The sequence below is a fragment of the Macrotis lagotis genome, chromosome 1 (assembly GCF_037893015.1).
Source record: "Macrotis lagotis isolate mMagLag1 chromosome 1, bilby.v1.9.chrom.fasta, whole genome shotgun sequence".
NCBI classification, from domain to species: Eukaryota; Metazoa; Chordata; class Mammalia; order Peramelemorphia; family Peramelidae; genus Macrotis; species Macrotis lagotis.
The window spans coordinates 347166416-347186123 of record NC_133658.1 but is presented as its reverse complement, the minus strand read 5'-3'; the positions used below and the strand labels follow the sequence as shown (position 1 = coordinate 347186123).

The following is a 19708-nucleotide window of genomic DNA, read 5'->3' as shown; positions in this document are numbered from 1 at the left end:
TTGTACAAGTGATATTTTTACCCCCTTTCATGATCTCTTCAGGGTATAGACCCAATAGTGGTATTGCTGGATCTAAGGGTATTGGGCATAATTCCAGATTGTAGAGGGGATACTTTTAAGGTTTAGGTTGGACAAGATGTCCTGGAGGCTCTTCTGACTGTGAAATTTTCTGATTCTGGGAATCAGTCATTCAACTAGTTTCAAATTCATCTAATTATGTTGTCATCTAGTTCACAGCTTGCCATCTTTATTTCATAAGAATGGCATGAGAGACTTTTACAAACACTTTGTTAAATCTATATAGATTATATCTTCCTCCTTCTTTTGATTTACCAGTTTAGTATCCATGTCAAAATAGGAAATAAAGTTATTCTGGCATGACCTGTTTTAATTAAGCCATGCTGACTTTTTGTGATCTTCGATTACTTTTCTAGATGCTTTCTTACCTTCCCCTTGCTTCTGCCTTTAGAATTTTGCCAGAAGTCAAAGTCAAGGTCACTGACTCATAATTTGTGGTTTCCATTCTTTTCATGCCCCCCCTTTAAAAACTTCAAGACATTTACCCTTGCCTACTGTTTTGTTTGTTTTGTTTATTTGTTTGTTTTGTTTTGGTTTTTTTGCAGGGCAATGGGGTTAAGTGGCTTGCCCAAGGCCACCCAGCTAAGGTAATTATTAAGTGTCTGAGGCTGCATTTGAACTCAGGTACTCCTGACTCCAGGGCCAGTGCTCTGTCCACTGCGCCAACTAGCCGCCCCAGCCCTTGCCTACTCTTGAGATACTTCTGTAGTTCTCCATAATCTTTCAGATATCTCAGATAGGCTCAGTACCTATTTACTAGTTCTTTGGTACCTGAGGGTAGATGACTGCAATTTTCAAGGGTGTATGCCTATATTCAGCTTGAGGGTCAACTTACTATTAATCATTTTTGGTTCTCTCTCAATCAAAAGTCAGACTCCTTGCCAGGAAAAACAGGAGCAAAATAAGAAATGGGCTGTTCTATCTTCTTCAGTTGTGAGCTATCATCATCCTTCCTTCCATTTATGTGGAGTAGCAGTCTTATCTCTACTTTGACCCTCTTCATTTCTCCCCTCATGCTCAAAAACCCATTTTTTGTGGTCCTTCATTTTCCTCTTTTAACTATGTTCATTATCTCATTATTGAAAACTTCCCTTCCCCAGGTTGAGTTTTCTTTATAGGATTTTAGTCTGTGAAAATCTATTCCTATTTTTCCTTTGAAGTTTATCAAAATCCAGAATAGAATTCCCCCTTATTGGTTTCTCTACCTTTTGCAAGATGAAATGATCACTAAGATAAGTAAAAAAGAAATATTAGTTACCCTAGTCTTTGACAAAGAGAGGGAGAAACAGAGATAGAATGCACTTCTGTAGGTGTCTGGATAATTTAAATCCCCCATCACTGTAGTTCCTTGAATGCAGGGATTGACCTTTCTCCCCCCCCCCCCCCCCCTTCCTTTTCTCCTTCCTCTCCCCCTTCCTCTTTTGTTTTCCATTTTTCCTGAAAGATCTTTTCCTGGACAGAACTGGTGAATCTACTTCATTCCTTGAAGAACTTCTTTCTCCTCAGAGAATTGAAACAGAAGGCTAAACTTTGTCATTTTTAAGCTCTAAATGTTTAACTTGTTCTTTTTAAATTTCTTCCTCTTGTTTGATATTTTTTCTACTTCCTAATCTCCTTTCTGCCTCTTGTGATCCTTTTAATATATATTTTTTTACATTGAAGTCTCAATTAAGTCCCATCCCCCCTTTGGGGAATGTGAAGAACCTCCTTTAAGTAGAAGGGATAGACTGCACTTTGCCATTTATTTTTATTTTAAATTGTTGCTGATATTTTTGTTTTTACTTTATTTTCTTTTTCAAATATATTCTTCCTCTCTCCCAACGCAGTTATCCCTTTTAACATATAATTTAAAAAATGTGGAAAGCAAAAACAGTTGAGCAAATCTGACATATCAACTGAATCACTCCCCCCACCAAAAAAAGAAAGAAACCATCTATGCCTTTATTTTTTTTAAAAAAAGAACGTGCATATACCTATGATTTCCATCTTTACAGGGAAATTCTCTCACATGATACTCACTCCGCTTTGTTTCTTTTTGATGCCACTTCTGTGCCTGAAATTCTCTCCCTCTTCCCATCAGAGTCCTGGCTTCCCTGACTTTCTTCAAAATTCCCCTCCAATCCTCCACTCCTTCCTTCCTCTTCCCACTCTGCCTTTCCCAGTGCCTTTCCTTTGAGATCATGCTAGATTTATACTTAATTTTATATATGTAAACATATTAATATATGTATATATACATACATGTTTATATATATAAGCTTGTACATGCCTTTGTTTTTGTTTTTCTTTTCACCTTTATGTCCCCAGCACGTTACATTCTTTTTAACACATTGTAAGTATTTATTATATACTTATTGCTTATTTGCTATTTGCATGTTTTCTTCTCCTTTAGAATGTGAGCTGTTTGAGGGCAGAGAGACAGTGTTTTTATATTTCCCTGAATCATAAGCCCCAAGTGCAGTATTTGTTACTTTTGGGGGGTTTAGTTCCTTCTCTGAATTCTTCATATTTGTAATTTTTTTATGACATAGTAGTATCCCAGGCCATTCATGCACCACAACTTGTTTAGGTATTCTCCCAATTGGTGAGCATTTGCTTTGTTTCTAGTCCTCTAATACAAAATAAGTATAACTATAGATATTTTAGTGTATAGGGTCTTTCTGGTTTTTGACTTTTGTTGGGGATATGTGTGTGTGTGTGGGGGGATGTCTGGTGTGTATGTGCACATGCACACAAAGAAAGGTCCTTTTAACAGTGACGTCTCTGATTATAGACACATTAGTCAGTTTTTTAAAAAGTGCATTTGCAGTTGATAGCTCTACTAATTGCAGTTGATAGCTCTACTAATAGAGTTAGTGTGTCTGGTTTTTATCAGTATCCCTAATTTATTCCCCCCGACATCTCTCATATATTTTTATCTAGATGCACACACATACACACACACATGTACATGTGTCCCTTTCTCCTCTGTCATTGCTACAATCATGGTACAGGCCCTCATCACCTCCCTCCTGGTTTACTGCATTAGCCTGGTGGTTGATTTTTGTGCCCCCCCCCATTCCATTCTATTCTCCACTTAGTGATCAAAGTGAGCTTTTCAAAGCAAAGACCCTCCCCTCCACCCTTTTATCCTACTCAACAAATTCCAGTGACTCCCTTGTAATTTTCAGGATCAAAAATGAAATTCTCTGTTTGACCTTCTCCCCCTTCTTCACCTCATTCTCATATACTTTGAGATCACAGTGACACAGTTCTCTATACAAGATAGTCTGTCTTCTGACTGATATTTTATTTTCCTCTATTTCTGGAATGCTCTCCCTCTTTATATCCACCTCCTGGGTTCCTTCAAGTCCCAGCTAAAATTTCACCTTCTGCAGGAAATTTGCCCAGCCTCCTTAATGATGGTATCTTCACTCTATTGATTGTTTAATTTCACCAATGAAGAGGAAATTAAAGCAATAATTCAGAGCTATTTTGCCCAGCTATGTGCCAATATATCTGACAATCTAAGTGAAATGGATGAATAGTTACAAAATTATAAATTGCCCAGATTAACAGAAGAGAGAAAAAGAAATTTAACAAGCCATCAGTGAACTCTCTTTAAAAAATTCTAGGGGGGGGGGCGGCTAGGTGGTGTGGTAGATAAAGCACTGGCCTTGGAGTCAAGAGTACCTGGGTTCAAATCCGGTCTCAGACACTTAATAATTACCTAGCTGTGTGGCCTTGGGTAAGCCACCTAACCCCATTTGCCTTGCAAAAATCTTTAAAAAAAAATTCTAGGGCCAGATGGAATTAAAAGTGAATTTTCCCAAACATTTAAAGAACAATTTATTCTATTATTAAATAAACTATTTGGAAAACTAGATGAAGAAGAATGCTACCAAATTACTTTTATGACACAAAATGGTGCTGATACCTGAACTAGGAAGAACTGAAACTGAGGGGAAAAAATATAGACCAATCTTCCTAATAAATATTGATGCAAAATCTTAAAATAAAAAATTATGTTCAATTTATCTTTTATATTTCTTGATAGTATATAGATTACATGTTGCTTTCCCCCTTACAGTGAGTTCTTTGAGACTGTTTTATATCTTAGTACCATCTGACATGTAATAGATGCTTAATAATGCTTATTGCCTGAGACAATATTGAATATAGTTGTCAGCTGGCCATGGCAGAAATGCAAACAGTTCACATTTAATTTGAGTCACTTCACAATTATTTCTACTTTTCAGCCTGCAATTATGCTAAAAAAAAGTCAAAAAACTATATATGCCTGTTGTCCCAACACTGTTGTTTATAGGCCTCTACTCCCCAAAAGATTGTTTTTTAAAAACTTGTAAATAAAAAGTCTAGCAGCCTTTTTTTTTTTTTTTTGGTTATATTTCAGAACTGGGGCAATAGCTAAACAACTTAAGGTAGATGAATGTAATAGAATATTAATGTGTTATCAGAACTGGTGAAGGGATAGTTTTTAGAAAAACCTGGGAAGGCATATTATATAAATGCAGGATAAAATGAGCAAATCCAGGAATACAGTTTATATAGCAACAACAACTTTGTAAATACAATTTTGAAAGATTCTTCTCTGTGCCTAATTCCAGGCTCCTAATGATGAAGCCTGTTCCATACCTCCTGATTGAGAGTGACTGGACTCAAGATACAGATATTTTCAGTAATGGTCAATATAGAAATTTGTTTTTACTTAATTGTACATTGTTAGAAGAATATGTTTTTCTTTTTTTCCTTCCATTCCAGGGTGAAATGTCAGGCAGTGGGGGAGACAGATATATGGTAGCAAACAAAAAGAGAATCACTGAAAAACTGTGTGTGTGTGTGTGTGTGTGTGTGTATGTGTATGTACATACATACTGAAAGATTACAAGGAAGGCCAGAAAGAATTGCAGCCAAAGGTAGGTTTGAAAGGTATATGTTGAATTTATTATATATTTAAAAGATAAACTGTACATAGCAGAGACCTGAACTTTTACAGTACAATTCACTTGTTACACTTAGTGTATGGAAATGCCATTTTATCTGGTGTTAAAATTCAGAATAAGAAATAAAAGTTTAAAAATTATTTCTGCCTTTTTTGATAAAATTAAAAACTTTTCTTTTAAAAACTTTTTTGTAGAATTCATATAAATCAAAATCAGCATTCTATTATCTAAGGAGAGACTTAGTGATTTTTAAATATATTGTTGATTATATATTATAAACACTTTTATCAAAGGAAGTTATAAGTTTGTATATATCAGGTCAGTTTTGGTCTTCTTTTCCTCCTATCTTCATTCTTCCATTCCATTACTTATATAGTTCTATTTTGATACAACTGTAGTCTTTGTATTAATAATTACATTCTGTGTATTTTCATAATGATACTTATTGCATATTATAGAAATATCTTTTCATACTTTCTCACCCCAAATTGTAATCGAGTCAAAACAGATCGTAAATGTTGATAATATAGATTGCATGCTCAGAGGAAATGGAGTTGGTTTCTTAGGGGAGTTTTAATTTAGAATTCGTTCTGGTGATGTAGCTTCTTCCTATGGTACATTACTTTAAACCCAATATAACTGCATGTTCCCATAGCCCCTCATTATAGCTATAGCCTCTCACTGCTTTTTAATTAAAAAGGGGGGGAGGGGAGGGGAGAGAGAGAGAGAGAGAGAGAGAGAGAGAGAGAGAGAGAGAGCTCTGAAGCTTAAATTGGATGTTTGGGTATATAAAGGAGTAGTTTACGCAAATAAATACCTATTTAATTTTTAACTCTTTCAGGACTTACATGTGAGAAACCTTATTTCCATTTCCAATGGGAATATTAAAAAATACTTTTACTTTCCAGCAATTATGAAACCTCTCATAAACTTTATCTGTTTGGAAATCTATATATCTTATATCTATATAACTTTGTGTTTGGAACCCAATACAGAGTTAGCGGATGTTCTCACTCTTTAAAAATCCTAAAATAGGGAGTTAAGACTCTTGTATAGGTATTATAGACATTAACAATTGATTATTTTTCTAGTCTTGTGAGCAGCAGAAGTAAAAAGATGACTTCATTAAAAGTAATTTCTCCTGACACTTCTTTATCTTGAAGGTTTTCAAATGCTACAAAATACCAAAAATAAATTCTCAAAGGTGTGACTAGTATGAATCAATCACAAGCATTTAAATACTTACTATGTATCAGATACTGTACTTGAACCTGGGGATACAACTATAAAGAATGAAATAATCTCTCTTCTCACTATGCTAAAATGGTGTAAGTAAATTTTTGGGGATTGGCCTTTTGCAGCAAAGTAAAGATATTAGTGCCATCCACCCTTTTTTGGATCTCTTTTAGTGAGAAATAGTTTGATATTTGCTTCCTGCTACACTTGTTTTTCTTTGTCTTTTGGAACTGGTACTTCTTTAAGATGGCTTCTGGGTTAGTAGTACTTTGTTACACCTTTCTTGTTCAGGTTGCTTTTGTTAATTACTGAGTAGTTTTCTTTTGGGATTGGGATGGGGATTGAACACAAAATGTTATTGAGTTAGAAATAAAATCCAACCTTCTAAGTTTACAGATAATAGGTTCAGAGAAGGAAGGTAATAGATCTTAGAATATAAAATCCCATTATATTGTAAACTCATTAGGGCAGGAACTATGTCCTTTGCTATGTATTTAGTAGCTGTTAAATAAATGTGTCTTGAATTGAATTGCCCCAAACTCTTCTCCAGTAGTTAAGACTAGACTATAAGAGTCATAATATAAAAGAATTTGAGGCTAGAAAAAGACTTTAGAGATCTGAACAGGTCCTTCCATTTTATAGATAAAGAAACTAGGATCCAGAAAATTAAAGTGGCTGCCCAAGGTCTTACAGGTAGTAAGGGGAAGAATTAGATTCCAGTTCAGGTTCTCTTGATTCCATATCAGTGCTCTTTCCTTTATACTACTTCATTTTCCCATGATTTAATGTTGAATGTTCTCCATAATCCTGAAGGTTGATTCCAAATAAACCAGAATCCCACTGGTGTGGGGATGGGGCAGAGGGAAGAAGGAATGGTTGTGGAGTCATGTTCTGCCTACACTTATCCTTGAATGGATACTTTTTTTCAACAGTATAAAGAAGATAATTCTCTTAAAAGGTGATTTATGTATTGTCTGGTAGGACTCATGATCCTGTCTCTTAAGGCCTTGTTTAGCTCTTTGATTGACCTTTTTTATAGCTTGATCAGGTTATGACAGAGTTTATATTTCTATGATATACAGCAGATTTTCCAAATTCCCCACCATTTAGTGCTCTCTTTTCTCCTGATTGTTGTTTTTATTTGTATATATTTTATATACTTATATTCATTCATGTTGTTTCCTCTAATAAAATGTAAGTTTCTCAAGGTCAGAGAATGTTTCTTGTTTTTTCTTTGTATTCCTAGTTTCCAGCACTTAGTAGGGGATTAATAAATGCTTACTGATTGACTAATGAGTGTTTATGTTCTTCCCACTCCTCTCAAATTTATGTTCTGCACAGAATCTATTGTAATTATGGATTATAAGAATCATTGGTGCTCAAGCCTTCTCTAGAGAACAAAAACTGCTTCAAGAGTTTTAAAAACTGCTGTCTTGGGAAGACCCATCAGATCAGGACAAAGCAGACATAGTAATTGGAAACTCTTGGATCTTTGTAGTAATTCTTACCTGAATATGCCATTTCTCCATTTGTAAAATAGAAATGATGATACAAACTCCAGGATTATGGTAAAGATGAAAGGACCTATTTTAGATCCCTCAGAGGAAGATGCTATTTCACTAGATGTTATTATAGGTAGAGAGTCTTTCCTGGGTATGACTATAATGTATGTTTCAAAGGAGATGTATGTTTCAAAGGAGCAAGTTTATATGTGTGTTAGGAGATATATGCCACTTGGCATCCATTTTACATTTCATGGTTATGGCACTGTTTTCTTTTTTCCTTTTAATAGTAGTCCACTGCCTTTTTCTTCTGCCCCCAATGAATAAACAGTCCTGAAATCTACTTTTCATGGCGAGTCTGCTTTAACTTGGCTGCTGCAGCAAGCTCACGCTAATCAGAATCACAGCAGGTCTGGTTTTATGAACCTAAAAGAATTAGTTCTCCCGAGGGGCTGAAGTTCTTACCTGCTGGGGAGCTGCAGATTTCCAGTTTGAAGACATTATTATGGGATCAAGCAAGTTTTTCTTTCTTTTTTTTTTTGATGTGGAAATGATTTCCTACTTTTTAATAGTCTTAAATTATTGGCATTTTTCCATCAGTTTTTTAGGGTTGATCTATAATGCCTGTAGTGGATTTTTATACTTATGGAAATAGGTTGTGATCAAATCAAATTATTATCTGTCCTGGAGAGACTGGGAATAGAGTGCAGAAAAGCAGGTGGTGCCCTACAAACCAAATTGTATAATTTGAATTTGCTAAGCAATGTCATATGCTTAGAATAGCTGAAGCACCTGGTATATGGAATCACCAGAAGTTTAGCTATAGAGGGGTATAGCCTTTCACCCCTGGCTTATTGAGATCTGTCAGCTGAGTAGGCAGCCACAAGTCAGATATTTAAGATATATACAATGGAAATTTTTCTCTGTTATCAAATCAAATCACCTAGTTGACTGGAAACTTCCATGACATCGTCTGTTTGTTGGTAGTCTAGTACCTAGCAGCCTCTTGACAGGCATCCACATTAGTAAATATTTCAGGATGAAACAGGGAACTATTAAGAATTTTGTAAGGGAAGATGGATAGAGCCATATCAGTTGCCACATGTAAGGAAATTTCTGGCTTTATAAATCTCATTTTAATCCATGTTATTTATGAATAACCATCTTCCATCTTTTAAAATTGAAAAAAGATCTGATCAACAGGATATGCAGGCATATAGAACACAAAAACCAAATTTTGTTGCTTTAGGGGAATGGAATGGGCATTGACTCAAGAATCAAGAGTCCTGGGGTTTAGTTTCAATTCTACTACTAAGTTAATCCCTTTGTTGATCTGGCATCAGTAAAATGAGGGGTTAGATTAGGCAATTGCTAAATTCCCTTCCAACTTGACATACTGTGAATCTGTTTTCTCTTAGCCAAACAGGGGTACAAAACGGCCCCGAGATGATGAAGAAGAGGAACTGAAGACACGGCGGAAGCAAGCTGGAGCCCGAGAACGAAGTCGCTATAGGGAGGAGGAAGGGACAGCAGTGGAAGAAGCTGATGATGACAAAAAGAAGCTGCTTCAGATGATTGACAAAGAGGGAGAAGAGGAAGAGGAAGAGGTGAGGGTAAGGGTAAGGGTAAGGGTAAGGGTTGGTGGGAACTTGGAGAGCCTTATCTTCAGAAATTCACTGATAAACAAGAATAGTATTTGTTAAATAGTTTTTTTTTTTGAGACATGGTTGTGTTTTCTATTTGTATCTCTTAAAGTTCTTTGAAAACTCCAAACTTTTTCTACTGTTATTAGTTTTAACATTAATACATCAGTGAATTAAAAATGAAACAAAAACAGATCTTTTTACAAACTTAATTTTTAGTTTGTATTTATTCCTCTTTGATATTTTGCTCAATTTGAAATATGAAAACTAATTGTTTTAGAGTTCTCTTAAACTTAGGTTTCATTATTATTATTGAGCTTCTACTATGAGTGAGGTACTGTGCTAGGTATTTGGATGGGATACTAAGATACAATTCCTATCCTCAAGGAACCTAACATAGAAGGGAATAAGACATAATAGCTTTCATTTTTATAGTTCATAAAGTGTGGAGTTGGCTTTGAGGGGTAGATATTTTTCTGGATCATGGGATTATCAGATCACAGATTTAGAGCTAGAAGAGCCTTGTGGACTTCTGGTTCAACTATCCCATTTACTAAACTAAAAACTAAACTACAGAAACAGTTTCATTTTTATTTACTGTCTCATAAAAAAAAAAGAACCTTTCATTGGTCCTAAATTTGGGTCCTGACTCTCCAGGGATGACATGTTGAAAATGTGTAGTGTGAAATGTTTTTGGGCTTCTCACAGTCCTTTCAAAATGCAACAGCTTTGTGAGGATTTAGTTGGCATGTAGTACTCTTCTCTCCTGCCTCCTTCCTAGTTCCTCTTCAATCTGTTAGCCCTGCAGCAACAGTTAATTGGCAGACATATTTCCCATGTAGGGCAAGGTCCAGACTAAAGGATTAGGATAGTAACTGTCATGGATAAGTGGTTTCAAGCCTACAGACAGAAATCTAATATGAGACTAGCCCTTTTCTTAAGGGATGGGGAAAAGTGATCATTTTGTAAAAATGACACATGGATGGCTACAAGTCCAGGAGTTATTTTCTCCCTGCCACCAAAGTCCTATTTGATGAAAAACAAGTGATATTTGCCACTGTAGAGTCATGTGACCTTGTAAAATATTATTGTCCTTTTTGTACTGCATCACCAACATTCATCTTTCTGAAATCTCCCTCTGGTTTCTGATTTTGAGCTATTGGTGATGCCGTTGTGGCTGATGGTGGAGACTGATAATTCACTATTCCTCTGCTGCTTGAGAGAAATTAAAGGAGGAAGGAAAGCAGAAGCCTTGGAAAAGCTAGGAATTGGGAAGACCTGTAAGCTTGAAGATAATCTAAGCTTCCTTTATGAATCCAGTTAATTTTAGTAAAAGTTAAGTTGCTTGTTGATGCTGGGGCAGACAGCAGTTCTCTGAACTTCTGGGAGGGAGGATTAGACTCTGTGTGAAGGAAGTTAAAGGGCAGCTGTTTTGCACTCCACTGAGCCTAAGGGACACACAGCATCTAACTGGTGCCAGTACTGACCATCTCAAAATCACTTAAGGCTAGAGACCTAGACTGGTGAACCATATAGCCCAGGGAGGGAGGAGACTGAGACACTCTAACATCCAACTCCCATCAGAGGGAAGAAAGTTAAAAAATGAAGAGAGAAAAATTAGGGAGAGGAAAAAAAGACTGAAATTGCCCAAGATCTCAAAATGAAGAAAACTCAAAGACCTTGAACATAGGCAGATAAATTAGCCTGGAAAACATTAACAAAAAAATGAAAAATGACCTCTTGATCTAGTAAACAAATTTAGGTGTCTATGAATAAACAATAACTGCAAACCAAAGAGAAATTATCCAAAACTTGTTGAGACAGAGTCTTATGGATTATGAGGATAACATGGCAAGTATCACATCACACCATCCCTGTCATAATAGCAAAACTAAAGTTTACAGTAGCAAATCTCAACAAAAAAACATAAGAGAAAGTAGATTGGCAATGCAGATATATAGAAGTGAAGGACAATCTAGAAGAGAAAAAAACCCAAAAACATTAACATGAATTGAATTAAAATGAAATAAAAACAAAGATGAAATTGTTGTAAGTAATCTCTGAAATATTAATGTTCATCTTTGATGAAATTGTTCAATTTATACAATTTCTATTTGTCTACCTTTTTTAGAAACCCATCTTTCTAAGTGTTCCCTTTATAGGCTTTCAGCTGTTTCTGCTTTTGAGGCTGCTTTAGGGCATGTTTCTTGGCTTGATTCTTGGCACTATGACTAGCAGACAACTGGGGAGAAAACAATAGGCAGTGATAAACCGGTTTTATAGTTATGTTTATTTTGAATATGAAATTTGAATGCACCTTAGCTTTTATCCTTTATAATAGGAGACAGATAGTAGAGCATCAATAGGAGAGTTAGAAACCTTAGTGTCAGTGCTAGCTTTTCTATTCATTATCTGAATGATCTTGGACAAGTCACAAACCTTACTAAACTTCAGTTTCCTCAGATATAAGATGAAGCTAGAGTTTTCTCTTCCCTTGTATTTTCTGGTTCTGTGAATTTTATTATTAGAAGTAAATAGTTTTAATTATTTTATCTTTTCTTTCCTCTTTGAGCACTTAACTTGCTCTGTTTAATATATACAATGTTAGGTGTTAGGGAGATGTTTAGAGTTGATTGTTATCTGAAGACTAGGAATGGGTTTTGTCAAATCTTTTTTTTCCCTACTCAGATCACATCTCATTGTTTTTGTTTTTAATTTTATTACCCAAGCTACTTTTACTTTTAAAACTTAGAGTTTTAAATTTTCTCCCTTCCTCTCATCCTATTCCCTCTATTGAGAAAGCAAGTTACTTGGTATAGGTTAAAAAAAAAAATGTGTGGCCATGAAACTCATTACTACAACAGTCATGTTGTAAAAGTGAAATAATCCCCCCCACACACACACACACAAAGAAAGGGAAACCTCAAAAAAAAATAAAGTAGGAAAAAAAAGTATGCTTCAGTCTGTATTCAAATACCATCAGCTCTTTCTCTGGGGTGGATACCATTCTTTATCATAAGTCTGTCAGAGAAATTGCTTCAGTATTTTTTTCCATAGCTGCTATTGCTAGCTGTATTTCCCTCCATTCTATTCTTCCCACCCCCATTTACCCTATTCTCTCTTTCCTTTCATCCTGTCTCTCCGCAAAAGTATGTTGTATCTGACTACCCTCTCTCACATCACCTACATCCTCCTCCCTTCCCGCTATCCCCTTTCTCCTATCTCTTTCCTCTCTTATTTTCCTCTAGGGTAAGAGAGATTTCTATAGAAATTGAGTGTGTTTATTATTTCCTCTCTGAGCTACTTCAGTGAGAGTAAAGGCTCACTCACTCCCTCTCACCTTCCCTTTTTCTACTCCATTGCAAAAGCTTTTCCTTGCCACTTACCCCATTCTACCTCCTTCCCATAATGGGGTACATTCCTTTCACACCCATTAACTCCATCTTTTTATTATATTATACTTTCAAATTCAACTCCCTCCTGTGCCTTGTGTATATATGCTCCTTCTAACTGCCCTACTAAATGAGATGGTTCATATGAGATATCAGTATCATCTTCCCATGCAGGAATGGAAGCAGTTCAACATCATTAAGCCCCTCATAATTTGTCCTTCCCATCCACCCTCTCTGTGCTTGAAATTCAAACTTTCTGTTCAATTCTGGTTATTTCATCAGGAAATTTTGAAAGTCCCCTGTTTCATTGAATGTCCATCTTTTCTCCTGAAAGAGAAAGAGTATGTTTAGTTCTTAGTTATAATCCAAGCTCTTTTACCTTCCAGAATATCATGTTCCAAGCCCCAAGAGGCCTTAATATAGAAGCTGCTAAACCTTGCATTATCCTGACAGTAGCTTCACAATATCTAAATTGTTTCTTTCTGGCTACTTGTAATATTTTTCCTTGAATTTGGAGTTATGAAATTTGGCTATAATATTCCTGGCAATCTTCATTTTGGGATGAGGTGATGGGTAGAGTCTTTTAATTTCTATTTTACTCTCTGCTTTTAGAATATCAGGGCAATTTTTTTTTTGGAGAATTTATTGAAAAATGAAGTCAAGGATCTTTTTTTGTTTATTACTTTCAGGTTGTCTAATAGTTTTTAAATTATCTCTTCTGGATCTATGTCAGTTGTTTTGCTAATGAGATATTTCACATTTTCTTCTTCTTTTGGTTTTGTTCTGTTGTCTCTTGATTTCTCACAGTCATCAGCTTCCGTCAGCTCCATTCTACATTTGAAGGAATTATTTTCTTCAGACAACTTTTGTATCTTCTTTTCCATATGGCCTATTCTGCTTTTTATGGTATTCTTCTCCTTTATTGACCTTTTGAACTGCTTTTTCCATTTGATCCAAACTGGTTTTAAATGTTATTTTCTTCAGTACTTTTTGTAATTCCTTCACCTGCTGACTTGATTTTCATGGATTTTCCCATATCGCTCTCATTTCTCTTCCCAGTTTTTCCTCTACCTCCCTTACTTGATTTTCAAAATCTTTTTTGAGCTCTTCCATAGCCTGAGATCAATTTATATTTTTACAGAAGTTTTGACCTTGTGGTCTTTTGAGTGTATATTTTGATTCTCCATAGGACCAAAGTAATTGTCTATGGTTGGATTTTTTTCTTCTGTTGTTTGCTCTTTTCCCCAGCCTATGACTTGATTTTAACTCTTTGTTAAAGTGGGGCCCTGCTTCCAGTGTGGAGGATGCATTGTCCCAAGTTTTTAAGGGTTTTTACAACTGTTCAAGCAACCTCAGTTCCTCCAGGATCTTATGAGAGTCTTTGACTGCTTTCCTGACCTCTTTTCAAATCTATGGATGGATGACCTTAAGCATTCCCCTCTGCCCTGGAACTATGAGGAGGGTCCCTGCTCTGCTTCTGGCAGTAAAGCTCCTTTTCCTGAGACTGGGGCCCCAGATTGCAACCTGTACCTGAATATGGATGAAGCAACAGAGTTCTGCCTCAGAGATAGCAGAGACCTCTGCAGTTTCCCCTGTCCCCCTCACTCTCTGTGGACTGAGCTCTCTGGAAGCAGTTGCTGGGTGGCTTCCCCTATGGGGTGCCTCCTCAGGCCTGCTCCTGGGTCTGCACCCTTCTCATCCTGGTGAAGCAGAGTTTTCCTACTGATCTTCCAAGTTGTCCTTGGCAATCCCTGGGCTAAGAGGTCTGGAAATTGCCATTGCTCTCATGGACCCAGGCGCCCTGTGAACTGTTCCTGTATGCCTGGAGCCCCTTCACTCTAGCACTACAGGCTATACTGCAGGTCCTTTCTAACCTCAGTGCAGCAGATCCTTTCTGTGGATCTTTCAAGTTGTCTTGGACTGGAAAATTGTTTTACTCAGTCTTTTGAGTGTTAGAGTCATTATTTTAAAATATGTGGAGTGATTTGGAGAAGAGCTTGTGGGAGATTTTGCCTTTACTCTGCCACTTGGCTCCTTCCTGGTTTGAGCAAATCTTAAACAATTCTTTAATTTTCTTCCAACTCTTTTCTTCTAGTTAATCTAAGTCATTTAATACATTTCTGTGTACAGACCTTTTTTTTTAATATGGTTAGAGGAATTCAAAATTATTTATGACTTGAGTCTTGGCCTCTAGGATTTGCATTCTAGTTTCAGAGATAAGATACTAGACATCCAACAGTATAAAGCATGATATAAGTACCAAATGAAGGATAGATAATAAATGAAGAGTTCAGAGTAGAAAAAGATATCACTGAGTACTGAAGTTGTTGATTTTTATTTATGTGTTTATTTTAAACCAGGATGAACCACTAGATGAAAGCTCAGTGAAGAAAATGATTCTCACATTTGAGAAGAGATCTTATAAAAACCAAGAGCTACGGATCAAGTTTCCAGACAATCCTGAGAAGTAAGATGTCCTTCTCTTTACTGTTACAGCTTCTTTATATCCTTATCCCACCCCCACCCCCCAATCATTTATTTCCTTCCATGTGTTTGCTTTTCTAATTCACTCAAAGTTTTTATCTAATGAGACCTCTATCCCTGGTATTCTTTGACTTTAAGGTTTATTTGAATTTTCCTAACTTAAAAATTGGAATTTTACCTAGCTTACTATTAATGGTGGGGAACTTAGGTGGCTCAATGGGTAGAGGAGCCTGGAAACAGGAAGACCTGTGTTCAAATGTGAACCTCAAACATTTATTAGCTTTGTGATGCTAGGTAAGACACATAAACCTGAGAAGTTTTTTCATCTGTAAAGTGAGCTGGAGAAGGAAATGGCAAACTACTCTAGTATCTTTGCCAAGAAAACCCTAAATAGGGTCATGATGAGTCAGACATGACTGATACAACTGAACAGCAACTGTTAATGTTGGTTATATCACTGTCATAATGATGTAATTCACAACTGGAGCTGTTAGGGAGACCCTTGGTTTAGCTATTACCAGTGATCCATTTTCCTACAATGGCAGCTCACTATAGCATAACTTGTTAGCAGAGTGAATTTTGATGTAATCTAAGGTATATTTTGGCCCTCATCTAACTAGATTTGCTTGCTTGAAAGTTAAGTAGAAGTCCAACAAACTATTTCTTGTTAGAGGACCCATCTAGCTAAGTGTGGAGAAATTTTATCATATAATAGTTCACCACCAGATAAATAATTTTAAAGTGATAGCAACTAGTGAAATATGGAGGAATTGTGATATGAATTAATGGAGAACCATTATCATGAGATTTTGACTCTTTCAAAGGACAAAAGGAAACCATGGCAAAAAAGATGTGACTCATTGATACAGTATAAACTGAACCAAAATCCCAGATTTTTCTCATTCCCAGGTCTAGGGTCTCCCTACCACATCAAATTGTCTCATAGCATCTGGTTATAGCGCAATCTTGCATATACCATAGTTCAGCACATGAAAGGTAGAATTTGGAAGAGACTTTAGTATAGGTTTACTTTTGACTATGTCATTTTTTTTTGTAAGGCAATGGGGTTAAGTGGCTTGCCCAAGGCCACACAGCTAGGTAATTATTAAGTGTTTGAGGCTGGATTTGAACTCAGGTACTCCTGACTCCAGGGCCAGTGTTCTATCCACTGCGCCACCTAGCTGCCCCAGGTTTACTTTTAGCTGTCAAAACTGGAAGCCTTCAAATTTTATCTTATGTGCTCACCACTTTACTTAAACTTAATATATTTTAGCTGACTTAGTCTAGTGTTGCTTTTGAAGGGGAGTGCCCCGTTGACATCTTATGGGCTATAAGGAGAGTTCTACATTTGTTATATACAACACTTAAAGGAAATTACTTTTAATGAAAAAGACCTTTAAAAAAATCATACCCTTTCCATTCATATAATGTATTTTCTGTTTAGGCATTTAAACATTTGAAGACCAAATGTAAATGTGAGAAATATTTTTGATGGTTAAATGCAGTTCAGAAACTATATTGTATTTTAACCTTGAGCTTTTGAATTCCTACTGGTGCAGTGTCTTTGGTAATTCTGTAGTTTCACTGAGGTGCAATTAAGATGAAAATTGCTGGAGTGTATTTGAATGAACCTCTCCGATCAAGATTGGAAACATTCAAATTTATTTTTCCATAGATGCAATTGTCATTTTGATCACATACCCAGAAATGCCTCTTTTCATTTGACTGCATTTAAAAATACAATTTACAATTCTCATGCTACATCAGTGTTCACTCTGTGCCCTTTACACCCAATACCATTTTCCCCAAGGATACATTATTTGCTGTTAAACTTTGGGCAAGTTGTTCTCTTTTTCTGTGTATTACTTATCTTTTTTTAGGATTATAGTTGGATTATTTGGTTAGATGCAGTGAGCTCCAGTCAGTCAGAAGTCCTTACAGTGATTTTTGTTTCTGTTATTGGAGCTAGTACTTGCTCATTGCAGTTGCTTTGCTGTTCAGTGCTGACACTTGATCTATGATTAGATCAAGGCATTTGGAAGGAAATTCTTTGAAACAGACAATTGACATATTCTTTGTCATAATGGGCAGTCATTGGCCTGGCTTACTGTTGTAATAAGTAATTCTGTTGTTTTGCCATAATCTTCTCACTTAGCCCTTCTGTGGCAAATCACCATTATCAGATATATGCCTAAGACCCAGAATGGCAGCCTTCTCAGAAGGAGAACAGTCCAAAGAAGGGATTTTATGGAAGAAAACTTTATCCATCGAGCAGAGCACATTTGAGTACACATAAGAATAAATCACTGCTAGCTATGAATTTGTAAACTTTTTTTTTTATGTTTACTTTTTATTTTTCTAGGAGTTTGTTAAATTTCTAAGTTTTTAGCACTAGATCATATATTTAGGGAAAAATATATTCTTAATCTCTTTACCTGATTGTAACTTTTATTACTCAGATGCAGCTCTTTCATAAGACTGTAAGATAGGGAACAGAAAGTTAGTGGGTAAGTCAAGTAATTTGTGTTCAAGATAATGTATCAGATTGTTACCTTGTAGAATAATGATAGCCATCTCCCAGGACAATATGAATTCATTTATATTATAGAATGCTTTGAAGGACTGTTTGTGACTGTGGGAACAGGGATTGCGATGTGATGAGACCTGAGTCCAGGATTGATTTTTTTTCCCAACAAAATTGTGTGACAGTATGATGTTTGTTTGAGTATACTTCTTGGTTGGTCTGTTGTGAACACTATGACATATTCTCTCTTTTTTAGGTTATGCAGATATTTCTCCTTTAGTACTTAAAGATCTTTTGCTATATTATATGGGTAATAGAATATGCTTTTTGCTGGGACTTTCCACTAATGTGTATGTTTTTATTTTCATCCACAGGTTTATGGAATCTGAACTGGATTTAAATGACATCATTCAAGAGATGCATGTGGTGGCAACTATGCCAGATCTATATCACTTATTAGTGGAGCTAAATGCTGTGCAGTCTCTTCTTGGACTGCTTGGACATGACAATACAGATATCCTAACATTTCTGTTCTTAGTGGGGAAACTGGCTGTTTTTGAGGTGGCAAATTTAGCTTCCTTTCCTGTATGTCTTACCTGTTTTTCACAATCTAGTTTTCTATTTCCATATTAATTATCTCCTATCTTGAAATTTACATAGTTCTTTGTTCATTTTTAGTCTATTAATAAATCTTAAAAATGTTTTCTCTTATTTATCACCATTCTTAGATTTTCTGTCACATCTTTTTAGTGATAACTAGCTTCATTTTTCATTGTTAGGATTTGGGGATTCATAATAGAGACAAGTGAGACAGACTTGTAGTTCTTTATCTACCCACCAAGATGCTGCCTTCCTCTGTCTGCTGTGCTAGTTCCTTGTATTCATTTTCTTTTATGGTGCCTGCCTTGTGAAACTCTGCTGTTTGCTTTTCATCTTCCTATGCAGAACGGAGTTATAATTGTGCAAAACCCTCAGGTAGTTTTTAAAAATACAGACTTGTGTTTAAGGATTAAGTAAAAGTTCATGAAATTGTATTTTTTTTTCCATTTACACTTGAATCCTGATTTCCTGAGGTGGGAAATGAGTACTTAGTCTGCTTGAGTAATATTCTTGGATGTATCTGCTACTTCTGCAGGTTATGTTCATCTTTCTGATAATCTCTCTCATGAGAGTATATCTAAATAGATTCTTTCCTGACTGATAATTCTCAATGAAATAAATCAGTGGTTACTCTAACAGAAACTTCTTAGGAAAGTGATCTTAAGATATTTGTATTGCTTCATATAGACTTTTTTTTAAAGTTTTTGCAAGGCAAACGGGGTTAAGTGGCTTGCCCAAGGCCACACAGCTAGGTAATTATTAAGTGTCTGAGGCCAGATTTGAACTCAGGTACTCCTGACTCCAGGGCCGGTGCTCTATCTACTGTGCCACCTAGCCACCACCCCTCATACAGACTTTTAATGTGATAGTATCAAGTATTTTTATGCTTATAGAATCTAGTTTAATAGATTTTGAACTGTTAGGGACTTTAGAGGGCTGGTAGTCAAAAGATGTTAAACATGCTGCATGCATGCCTCAACTCTCCAGAAAGGACCTCAGCTAGATGAAAATGTAATTGACAAATATTTAACAAAATAAATAAAAATATAATAGGACATAGATAATGTTAATTATGTGATTATCTAAGCCAACATGCTGCTTGTAAGGATCCTAATGTATGAATTAGTGGTTTCTATTTCCATTTGAGTTTCATACCACTTCTCTGATCATTTTACTGATCAGAAACTGAAGCCCCAAAAGCAAGACAATTAACTTAGCTCAGCTCCTTCTTGACTAAGTGAACCCAGGAGTTGAACTAGGTCCTCTGGCTTTAAATTCATTCTAGTGTGAAATAGTTGTCTAGGTG

At 35.9% G+C, this 19708-nt stretch overlaps 1 protein-coding gene across 3 annotated transcripts in view; it reads left to right on the top strand.

Annotated features, from left to right (window-relative positions):
* Window positions 1-19708, top strand: part of CTNNBL1 (catenin beta like 1) — a 219567-nt gene that overhangs the window by 36510 nt on the left and 163349 nt on the right. For 2 of the 3 annotated variants that reach the window (XM_074211917.1, XM_074211919.1), the window contains exons 2-4: window positions 9178-9372; window positions 15155-15261; window positions 18177-18318. In XM_074211917.1, coding sequence (XP_074068018.1) covers window positions 9178-9372; window positions 15155-15261; window positions 18177-18318 — 444 coding nt within the window. The remainder of the gene's footprint in view (window positions 1-9177; window positions 9373-15154; window positions 15262-18176; window positions 18319-19708) is intronic. The other variant, XM_074211918.1, reaches the window with a different exon arrangement.